The following is an 11,929-nucleotide window of genomic DNA, read 5'->3' as shown; positions in this document are numbered from 1 at the left end:
TTGAGTTTCTCTCAGGTTCTGGCTATATAACTGATCTGTGACAAAGGTACATTGCAACATGATCTGGAGCCTAAACTGTTGCCAGCTGTGGCCTTGGAAGGAGCGGTGACACACAGCACTGCTACCTGCTTTGGCTGTACTGGGGAAGAGCTGACCACTCCGTTCTGCAGAGCCATCGTCTCTATGGTGCTAGTTGATTTAGTACAGCGTTTCACAGAAATTCACTTGAGATGTGATAAATTTCAGTGGCTGTATCATCCATGATGGAAAAGTGCATTTTGGGTATATCTGTACAGCACATGTGCTAGAATAAAAAAAAAAAATTGGGGTATCAGCAGCAGCACAGTGCAGCACGTGAGATACTAACCCCTCACAGTATTCAAGAGACTATTAAACATGGTACTGAGGAATGTATGATAGAACTTGGTAAGTGAATTCAGTCATTTGATTTGATAATCTTGACGTCTTTTCCAACCTAGATCATTCCATGAATCTATAGTTAAAAAAAAAAAAAAAAGTATCGAAGTCCAGGAACAGCTGCACCCTGTAATCCCCAAAGTCTATGGGAGTACGTGGCCTTCATGGTTCTGACTCCCTCTGAGAGGGATTTGCTAACCCTTGCTCTCTCCCACCTTAGCTTGCTTGGTAACCAGGTCAGCAGCACTTGGTGGCTGGCTTAACAGAAGATGCAGAGAGTAACCTAGGGACTGAGATGTGACGTTTGTACTATCTCTGGAATACAGATATAAAGATCAAGAAGTGGGAAACATGCAGCAGACAAGAAAAGCTTGGTATGGGAACAGAGAACAAGCTGCAAGAAACAGACTGAAAGTTATTTCAAAGATGATTATTTCTATTGCTATTTTATTCTTGTGAGATGCTCAACGAAATGGAGCCTGACATTTTAGAATATGTTCCTCATGCTGTGATACTAATGATTGGCAGGGTATTCAGCTGACTACTTTTAGTCTATTAGACCTTGGAAGCATCTGAGACTATTTTAAGAGGCTCACTGTAGCATGTAAATGTGAAACCCTACATGTGATGACGTGCTTCACTTATGAAATGGTGAACTAGCCCTGAGAAATTATTTGATTATCATGGCTTATGCCAAATAATAATTGATCAGTGAAAGATTGTTCTCACTGATGAACTATTGCTTGCTCCAGCACGCTTCTGTAGCATATGTACTTATGAAATAGTTGTCTTTCGAATACTTCCCAGGACTCATAAATAGCACTGCTTCAAATAAAATACTCAGTGCTATCTAAAGTGGGAAACTTAATTCTCCTTATGCTGAGTTGAGCTTGAGGACCAAAGCAACAACACAAAACAATTTGTTTGGTTTGTAAACTGAGAACAGTTTCCATGTGACTTGCTTGAACAGGAAGCACATGTTGAGAGCCCCCAAGTACCATTTCCGCAGAAGGATTCTGTTCACTGAAAAGAGACCTTTAAAAATATCCAAGATGTGAAAATATATTTGAGAAATTTTCATGAAGAATTTTTAGTACCCTCTGCTGTAATAAGCAGAAGGTGTTTAATAAACATGATATGCAGCAGTTGCTAAGCAGAATCTGATTTATGTACGGTAGCAGTTAGAAGCAACTACACATCAGGGTTGTACTCTTTATCTGACTGTGAATTCTGATTTTCTGACGGAAGCAATTGTGCTGAACTTTATTTATAATCAGCTTACAACATGGGTTGCAGTATTATAAATGCTTCTCAAGTTACACAGCAAATCTTATTGTTTTCTTGGGGGAATAAGAGACCTACATTATGAGCTTTAATTGCAATATGGGTGATTGTTAAGGGTAATAAAGACTTTCCAAATCCTTCTGAGCTCATACAGAATTTTTGAAAAGGATGCACAATAGCTCAGGATAGTTGAAATGATATTGCATCTACCCAATACACACATTCAAAAATAAATCGTTACTGAAACTTTTTTTCCATTAGTTATTAAAACACAACAGATTCCTGTATGGATTATATTTCTTCACTTGTGTAAGTGAAGAAAAGGAGACAGAAGTTTTAGTGTTTGCTACATCAGTGTGAAGAGAGCTTCATTCCATGGAAGTTAATAAACTCCTTAACTTTATATCAGAGTGAGATCAGAACCTGACCCAGAAGCAGGGCAAGAGAGAGAAGTATTGTTACATTTAGTGGTGTTTAGGAATCAAACACACATTCTGTAAGCATACAGAACAGAAAAGAGGATGTAAACTGTGCTTCACAGGGCATTAATCGATTACAGCGCTCTATCCTTATCTCATTATAAGTCAGTAAAATCAATGAAATGATGTTTACTCACATCAGATGAAGGTCTTGCCAAAGAGAAAGCAGAAAGTACACCAAGAAGTATCCAAATCTGCCTTCCCCCTTACCTTGCTTTTTCCCTTCCCTTCCCCCCATTAGTAGACTAGAAATTTTAAAACAAAAGATTAGGAGATTTAATAGACTCCCCTTCTCCTCTCCCTCTCTATGGATTTGTAGTGCTAGCAAGTGGTTAATGACATTCATATCACTCAAGTCAAGTAGATATGCTTCAGAATGTCCTCCTGATCTGATGAAAACACATTTGTGGGCAGGCATCTGTATGCCACATTGTGAAAAAAAAACAGAAATAGAACTGTGTCAAGGAATAAGCTTCATTTTTATCTGAATTAATCTGATGTTGTCAAATAGGTAGCATAGTATATTTACATACACGTACTCTTTTTTTTACCCATTGAGACAGACTGATAGTTTAATTTCTTCCCCAGCATTTTTTTTAAGAATCCTCAAAATTTTCACAGTAGACCAATTCTGTAAGCTATCTGACACACAGACCCTAACATAGCAAACTCTCCCACTGACAGGCTTTTTAAAGACCAAGTGCTCACCAACAGAGCACAGGTACACTATTATTGCTTGTGTTTACCAAAGGATATGCACAGAAATGTTAATGTAGAGGCTTTGGCAGGAAGAACAAGAGTGAGAGTAAAATGACTTTTAATTTGAAGAAGGTAGGGCTGGCTTTTAGGTCCCTAACAAAGCATTCTGTCCTCCATCATCCGAAACTCATAGCCTCCCCTTGTTTGCATAGTGCTATGCAGGAACCAGGGAAATCTCTCATAACTCAGTGAAATACAATTGAACACATCCACAGCAATGAGAGAACAGGATGCTAGTCCACCCAGACCAGCATGGCACATAAAAGTTGCCGCAACAGCCCTCTTTGCCTCCAAAGAACTATATCCGTGCTGCTACACTCCACAGGAGTAAGAGTTTTGCAGTTCATTGTTGCTGGGTCAGATTATTCCTACAGTAAATTTATCCCCCTATTAAAATTTGTAGGGTGACTGTGGATGGATGAAGACACCTCTTCCATACACGATGGACTGCTGTTCCATCTGCAGAAAATGTGCTTCTCCTTGTCATCCCACACCAAGGCAGACCCTGCAGTGGAGGACATAGTGATCACGTATAATAACCTTCAAAGCCCACTTTGTTGACAACATTAATGTGTTATATCAAGCTAAGTTCTCACCCTTTTTCCAGCTGCCCTGGCCTGCAAGGTTTGTGTTTCCCTCTCTCAATCAATAACTGCTTAAGTGGCAAATACAGTTCCCATCCTCCAGCACTAATAGACCCTCATGTAATCAGGAAGCATCAAGATGAACCCTCAGTTACCACTGTGCACCCTGTTTAATGTATGCAATTTTATGGTCTCTGATGTATATGGTTCCATTACTGTCTATGAATACGGAGTACTTGAGCTAGTTAATGTATTATTTATTTTATTGCCCCTTTGTATAAGCTGGTGTTTGTAATTTGGAATGTTATATACTTTGGTTCTATAATGGTTTCATAATGTGTACACAGCTCAATAATTAAAAAAATACATCTTACCACTTCACCACCAGAGCCAAGCTTGTTTACACTGCTAACTGCACTCCCTGTTCTGGCTCATTCTCAGCCATCCGCCAGCCCTAATACTGCCAACCCCAAAACATGGCTGTCTCCAATGTCCAGAAACGGCCTTGAGAAACACAGTGCAGAGGAGATCTGCTTCAAGAGGCTTCCAACAGACTTTGCTATGCTTTCACCTCTGATGCTCCCCTCTTCCTCAGCAAGGTCCTGAACTCACTCATAGTAAAGCAAGGACATTTAGATCCAGCGTGTGGTCAGCTGGGTTACCTTCTTTGATTCTGAGGATAGAGGGCCCCACACAGAGTTTCACATGTTTAGTAGCAGATATTTTTCCTCTCACTGACAAAGTAAGCTTCTGTCATGAAGCACGTTTGATAGCATGGAGAGTGGAAAGGAAAAGACAGTTTCTGTTGGCACAAAGACCTTGACAGGTGATCAGCGTGTCCTATACACAACTCAGTCCAGACCAGGCACCCTGCAGCACCACTGGGTTCCTGCCAGATCCTCCCAGCTACCTGGAAATTCACCAGCCAAAGTTCATAGCTGTATCCTTCCAGGTACATGCCCTCCAATTTGATTTAGTACTTTTTATCCAATTACATCAGTCACACTAGAACTATGACCTTCAAGGAGTCCAAAAATATAAGAAAGCATAGTGTATTCTTCTCTTCCTCCTCACGTGGAGGAGTATGTCTGTCTAATCACGTGGCATCTCCACCGAAAGCCCTTTGGTTTCATTCCCAGGTCTGCAAAATGTAACTGTGGCACGACACAGGCTCTCTACCAGCTCTTTGGCTGAAGGAGGCTCTACCATTAAACCAGATAGTTCACTGGCCAGGATGATAACACTGACAATTATCTCAATTGTTTTATTGTGGTTCTCCACATCAGCACAAACACTTGGTTTTGGCTGAAACAGCACTAGTAATTTAAGGTCCACAGAGGATTGTGTCTAACATAAAGGCATCAGCTGCCAGACTTCCCAGCTCTGTGGCTGGAAGCAGAGCCAGGAGAGTGCACAGGTGAGGGAGGAGAGTGCACAGGGATGAAGATACTGAAGAGTACTCAGTTTATGTCAGCAAAGAGGGAAGAGTCAGTGTAACAAGACCAAAGCTTGTTCTGCTTTTTTTCACCCAACACGATCTGAAACAATACGATGTAATGCTCAAGCACCAAACTTGCACTGAAAGTAATGATGAACAGATTCACTTGCAGCATCAGAGCGTGGTAGTCTGAGAAGTTCCTTACAAACAGCCAAGTAAAGGCCACCTGGCCCCAACAAAGGCATCTAACACAGGTTCTGCTTGCAGGCATGGTGACTCGAGAAGGGATGGGATGTGCACAGAGCACAGTGCAAGACAGAGGAAGAAATGTGGGCAAGTGATGTGAGCTGGGGAAGACTGAAATACAGAATCAATATTTGTGTTCAGTACACAAGAGTGTAAAACGGATTCTTCTCAAAAGTTGGGCAAAACTAGCCAAGTTAATAAAATTGTGCCTGAAGAAAAACACTCAACTATGCAGATCCCTGGGAGAATGTAGATGGAGTGAGGTTCATATCATCGAACGATAAATGAATCCAGGCCTCCAAATGCACTAGCAAGGACTGCCAACACCCAGAAGAGAACCCTCGATAACCTAAAATCTAGTACTCTGCCTTGATTGTCAGTATTGGTGCCATCAGAGCATCACTGAGCTGAAAAGAGGACTGGAGGACTTTGTGGTGAAAGCACTGAGTATGAGATGCAGATTCTGCTTCTGCCTTTCCTTACAATTTTTCCATGCTGCCCTTGCCAAGTTAGTTTTCTGTCTCACCATTCCACTTATTCAGATGTCAAGTACCACATATCAGAGATGGTTTTGTTGTACGTGTTTGCAATATAAACTGGGAGAGCAGACTCCACCATCAGGTGGGGCCAGCAGGTACAAGAAATAAAGAGCAACCACCAGATAATAAATAGTATTTAACCAGTTTCTACCTTACCACAACTGCACTGATATAAATAACCAGTGCTGGTAACAGGTGATATGAAGCCACAGACTGAAAGAGAGAGAAGCTTTATCTGCTTAAATTAACCAAGTACACACATACACACACACGACAGTTTTTCAAAAATGAGGATGCAGATGAGAGATTCAAGGACAGTTCTAACTTGCCCTCTGTCAATTTACAAGAGAATTTATTCCAGACTATTCATACATGAATATTTAGCATGGCAACAATTACATCCAATGACACCCATGAGATACATAGTACTGAAGACCCTCTCTAAGGAACAAGCACATTCCTTGATGTCAATTTTTTAACTGGACTGAACACTTGAAACGTGAGCATTACATTTCTTTATATCTTGAAGTAATATTGCCTTTAATTGTTATATTAATTTCTTATATATTGCTGCCATGTTTTATAAATGAGAGGTGTGATTGATTCACATGAGCAGAAATGGATACGTGACAGGAAGTAAAGGGGAGAGAGTGGCTGCTGAGGCATGTTAAAATAGCCTGTGGTCAAGCTTATTCGTAATGCAAAGACCTTGTTTTTATTGTATAGAGGAAGAAGGAGGGGGGAGGGAGAGAGATTGTTAGAGGGAATCACTCAGGGCTTAAATAACGCAGACTTAAGAACATATAAAAAGAAGGTTCCTTCAAGTTCTCAAATAAGATTTAACCCCAGAACCACAAAGTAGTATACATAAATTCTATATATATCTATGTAGAATGCTTTTCTGTGTGCATGATTTATTTTCAATATTTTTTTTGTTATCATGTCCTATTTATAAGCTCTTGCTGCGGAGCACATTAGACTGTTGTTTGTTTTTCTTTAAAAAGGCAATTAATATTCGTACTAAACATTTCAGACACAAATCTGACAAGGCCAACAAAATGGGAACCAGGAAATACAGAGGTCACAGCCCATGCAATTGCAGTTATGATAACTCACCTTGTGCCTGCTTGCTTCAGGATTTACATTGGACTGGAGATCATTCCAAAGAGTGTGTCTACTCGGATCTGGGAAAATAAAAGGATGCCTTTTTTTTTACCATGCGATGTCCTTTCTGGAGAGGGAGTAGGATATGTTCACATGGATCTTGCTTCACTGCAGAATTGAATGCTGCAGATGAGAGTCCTCACATAATACATGGAATCATCTCTCAGTTCGAAGCAGTACATGCCTCACCTCCAAAAACTTTCTAGTAACAACTGAAAGTGCCTCTCAGAGTTTCCATGACCACTTAACTTGTCTACATTATGTCAAGCCAAATTTCTTTTGCCAGGATGGATTTTAGCAGCTATACTGAGACTGGTGACAGTGAAAGATAGAGCTTGGCAAGTTGGTCTTCTACTGGCACGTTATCAGTAAAAGACATTTATGATAGTTCACTGAATGCTTCCCACAAACACAGAAATCCTTATAATCCTCGTCTTAGGACAATTAAGTTTAATAAAACCTTCTAATTAGGTTTTACAGCCTTCTGAAAATATGTTTTTGATGGAACATTGTTTTACCTAGAGAAGTTGCCCTGGAACTCATTCACAGGGTATGGGAGCATATCTGCAACTGTGACCTATGCAGTACAATCCCTGAAGAAATCCACTGAAAACTCCTCCTGCCAGTTGTATGGTTGGACTTGATAGTATAAATCTCAGATACTGAAGGATTGTGTTCTAAGCAAAAAGTATTAAGTTGCAGTACATTATTCACTGGGTTAGAAAAGAACAAGCATTTAATAATTGCAAATTTAAAAGTAAAATTCTGTTAGATTGGAGTAAGGAGATACATCATTAAGGGATTAGATACTACTGAACAGAGTAATGCAACGAGCTCAAGAAATGAAACTAAGACTTTGACTCATTACTAGCCCCTTAAAAAGCAATGGCACTGCCTCTCTGAAATTGATTTAGTCCCTGTCCATGCCACCTCTCAAACACTATGGGAAATGTCAGATATTTGCATCTTTACAGTGGTTTCTAAAGCTGCCAGTTTAGTAGAAACTCTTTCCTCCATTCAACTGATCACAAGATCAGGGCACCATTCATCCAACGTATTCAGTGAAAGTTTCCTCGTGCTTTGTTCTTGTTTTCCTGCTAATAGTGTAGATGTTGACTGCTCATTCCAAGAGGATTGTTTCTTAGCTCTCTGCAAGCAGAGGTTTCATCTGTGATGGGCATTTGAATTTGTGAATGTTTCCAGAAAAACTTATCATTTATAGAGTTTATCCTAGGGAACTTGTAAGCAAACATGAATATCTCAAGATTAGATTTCTATCCAAACTCTAGTATAGGACTTTTCTGAAGCCTTCCAGCACGTAAATCTTAAATCTATAAAGAAATATTGTATCAATAAAGCCATAACTTAAGACAAGTTATCATATTATGAAGTCATTGTATCATAAAGACATAAGTCATCATATCTTGAAGTCATAACTTAAGACAAAGGAGTGGCTGATGTTGATATGAAGCCATCATCAGCACCACCTATCAGCACCATCCCGGTAAGGCTAATACTACTGATGTATTACTGATGTACTGATGATTGGGCCAGGCATAGAAACAAAGTGTAGGGAATTCCAGCCTGACTAGAAATTTTACAGTTCTGATCACTATGACTAAACTCTCGTTTAATTTGTCACTTCTCAGCAGTAAGTCAACATAGGTAAAACTATAAACTCCAGTTGGAATGTGTAGATTTTGTAGATTGAACAAGATTCTCCCAGGTAAGAGCCTATTAAGGCTTGCAGCATTTTTCAAGGGGTTGTGTAGATCAGCCATAAGTATTGTGGCTGGTCATATTCTTAGGAAGAGTTTTCAGGGAGTAGGATAGGGTACTATGAGCCTGACTGAAGCCTTCTAACATTAACAGAGGAGCAGATGTTAAGGCTACTGTCCTTCAAGCTGCTACTCCTGGCTCTGAGCAGTCAGTGAAGGAGGAGAGACCATTCCAGAAGGTAATCAATCACTTACAGTTCTAGAGGGTGGTTCAGATAGTGTGTATGTCTCTACTTGGTTGCTTCAGATGCCTTCAGTAATTAGGCTCTTAACATATGTAGCATGGAGAGGTGTAAATTTAAGGGCAAGCTCAAGACTTTGTGCCTTAGGGAGGGAGTGCGTGCAAATGAGAATTATTTGAACTACCAGACCTTTTGTACTCTGTCACTGTATTGGCAGAATTTTCATCTGGGCAATCTTAAATTTAAGTGAACTAAAGTTGGACTGGGTAACTGAGTTACAATTTAAGGAAGTTTACCAGCATGAAAAAAAATGTACGTATATGTGTGTATATATATGTGTGCACTATTATTACATACAGAAGCTGTCTGATTTTGTTGCATAACCCTGACCCTGTGACACTATTTTCAGTTTTTATCTCTCCATTCAACACTTCCTTCCCTTGTGGAATGTTATCACTCTTGACTCATCACCCACAGCAACAGCTCACTCTGTTCAGTACAATTCCTTATCCTGTAGTCTCTCCACTGCTTTTCTTTCTTACCAGAACTTCTTTTTTCCAATCCTGAGTAAACTGACAGTAACCTGAGCTATTCTGGATAAATAATTAAGTCCATGGTCTTAAAAATCTTATAAACGGTTCTTAATCTCTTCATGTATTACTGTAAATAAATGGAGATTTTCTTACGTTAACTTTTGGAGATGGAATCTGAGAAGAAAATGTGTTGTGCTGACAATCATCTTTCTCAATCATGCTTGAAATACTGATTTCCTTGACTAGAAGCTGTAAGGCACAGATTTAGATCCTGTTGAATTCAAGTAGAGTATAGAGGAGTGACTAAGGGAACCACTTGGTGCAGTGTCTTTAGATAAAAGTGACTCATCCCAGGTCACCTTCCAAGCAGCAACCCTGATCCTACAACCACTTAGGCAGGCTCCTTAATTTGCGCAGAGGCTCACTGAAGACCTAATTTTGATTGAAGACTTTTCCTTTGCAGTGCTTTCTATAAGATTGGAGTGACTGTGAAGCCCAGCATCTCCTATTCTCTCTCTGCTTCAAAATTTGTTGGATTTATGTTATCAAATAGCTAGCAACTTCTCAATTATAGATGTTGTATGTTGGAATTCCCACTTATACTATTCATATACTGATTTTAGATTAGGAAAATTCCTATTTTAAAATCTCCACTTTTATTCAGTACTCTCAAAAAATAGTATTTTGAGGATTCAAGGAAAGACTCAGGAAGTTACACACATTCTAAGGCTTACAAATATCCCCAAGAATGCAAAAATTTACATCCAAATGTATTTTGTTTAAATCCAATATAATAACAAGAATAGTTACTTCAAGAAGCACATCTGCCTTTTTCTCCCTCTTTACATTCAAAAAAGGAGCATCACATAGAAGTCTTTCTTCCATAAACTAATCCAGACACATCCAAACAGCTGAAAAGAACAATCCCATTAAAAGAAAAGAATCAGAAAGGAAAGGAGGACTGTTCACCTTTGCCTCTGTTTGAAGGTCCTTGCATTCACACAAAAGGCCCCTTTATCCTCCACCTCATTTACTGGCAGATCTGCATCTCCAGTCGTTCCAGTCCAGCACTGGGCTGGCTTCATCCCTAGCATGAAAGTCCCATCCAACTGCTAAAAATGGCCACATTCTCCTTTATCACAGTATTTGAAAAGAAACACCCCACCCCCCAGTAAAACAAACACCAAAACACACTGTGCCCTATGCTTTCAGATGGACATATAGAGGTTTGCTGATTAATTTTCCAGCATTTTCCCACTGTGGAAAGAAACACAACTGCAAGAGAACAGGAGGTATTGACCAGTTTATGCTGAAACCTGTGATTCATGCAGTTAACATTCTTCCAGAAGCCTGTGGACTTCAAAAGCACATGTGCAGTGATTAAGAAAAGCCATGCTGTGAAGGGCTGGCATTGTAACTAGAGAATTTATGGCCTTCCTAGCTATGATTTTCTATCATGGCTTCAGCAACGATTCCTTTGCATCTTTAATTCCAGATTAATCTCTATGGCTGAAAAAGGCTGGTGAAAATTAAAAACTGGCACACTGCTAGACAGCCTCTCAGAAGCCCAGAGGCTGGAAAGCAAGGTGTAAAGGCAGCTATGTGATAGGACCAGCTTGGGGTTGCAGTGATAGGGATGAGTATACTACTGCAGACGTTAGCTCTCTAAATAAAAGAAGTCATTCCTACCAACAGAGCACTGCTGATTGTAAGGGAGCTTAGAGACCTCACCAGGCCAACTTTTCCTTTAAGTCTTTGCCTTTTTTTCTATCTCACTGTAAACAGTTCATGGCAGCTGTCAAGCTCCATGTTCTGCCACATCCCAGTTTCCTAGATCTCTGCCCAAGTCTTAGTACCTGTTAAATTCTTTGCTCTCATCCTCAATGCTCAAATTTTTCCCTCACTTCTTCCTTTGTCCACCACCAGTTTTGCTTCCCATCTCTGTGTAGGGAAGGAGAGAAAGAAGGAGCTACCAAGTGCCATCATTGTAGAGAATTCAGCAGAAATTCTGCGCTTCTAGTCACTTTTAGTCTTAGCCTAGAGATCTTCCACAGTCAAGCTCCTAGGAGGCACGGACACTCTTTGTTCCCTCTGTATCACTCCTCTGATGATCCCTCTGTGATCCTATACTTGGGTTTTCATTTCTGTAGTCAAAGACCCAAATTACTCTATTTGGTTTTATACTCAGCCTTGAATAATAGGAGTACCTGCACATAGTGAGACCTCAGGAAATACATTTCGGCTTCCAGGCCCTAGGCAATACCCTTACCACTGTCCTTTCACACTACCAGGGCTGCTGACAAAGTGGGCATTAGCAAACATTGCTTTCAAAATCCCACGAAGGGCTCAGCTCCCACTGGATTATCCTCAGCAGGTGTCCAGGCACTGAAGATTGCAAAACGCAGCTCCAATTGTTTGGAGCCTCTGCTCAGACTAGAGAGATTTCTGAGCCCCTCAAAGACCCCAGTGACTAACACTGCAGAAATCATAGCAAAAACATGACATCAAAATATGTACTGCACATAC

At 40.2% G+C, this 11,929-nt stretch overlaps 1 protein-coding gene across 1 annotated transcript in view; it reads right to left on the bottom strand.

The window, feature by feature from the left end:
* LOC100545481 (adenylate kinase 7) overlaps positions 1–176 on the bottom strand; it is a 22,229-nt gene extending 22,053 nt beyond the window's left edge. The window contains 1 exon segment of the mRNA XM_019616137.1: positions 126–176. Within this exon segment, the coding sequence (XP_019471682.1) occupies positions 126–176 (51 nt within the window).
* Between the last annotated feature and the right edge of the window lie 11,753 nt (positions 177–11,929).

This window comes from Meleagris gallopavo, chromosome 5 (genome assembly GCF_000146605.3).
Source record: "Meleagris gallopavo isolate NT-WF06-2002-E0010 breed Aviagen turkey brand Nicholas breeding stock chromosome 5, Turkey_5.1, whole genome shotgun sequence".
In the NCBI taxonomy this organism is placed as follows: domain Eukaryota; kingdom Metazoa; phylum Chordata; class Aves; order Galliformes; family Phasianidae; genus Meleagris; species Meleagris gallopavo.
Note: the sequence above shows the minus strand (reverse complement) of the source record. Positions and strands in the feature narration are given on the sequence as shown.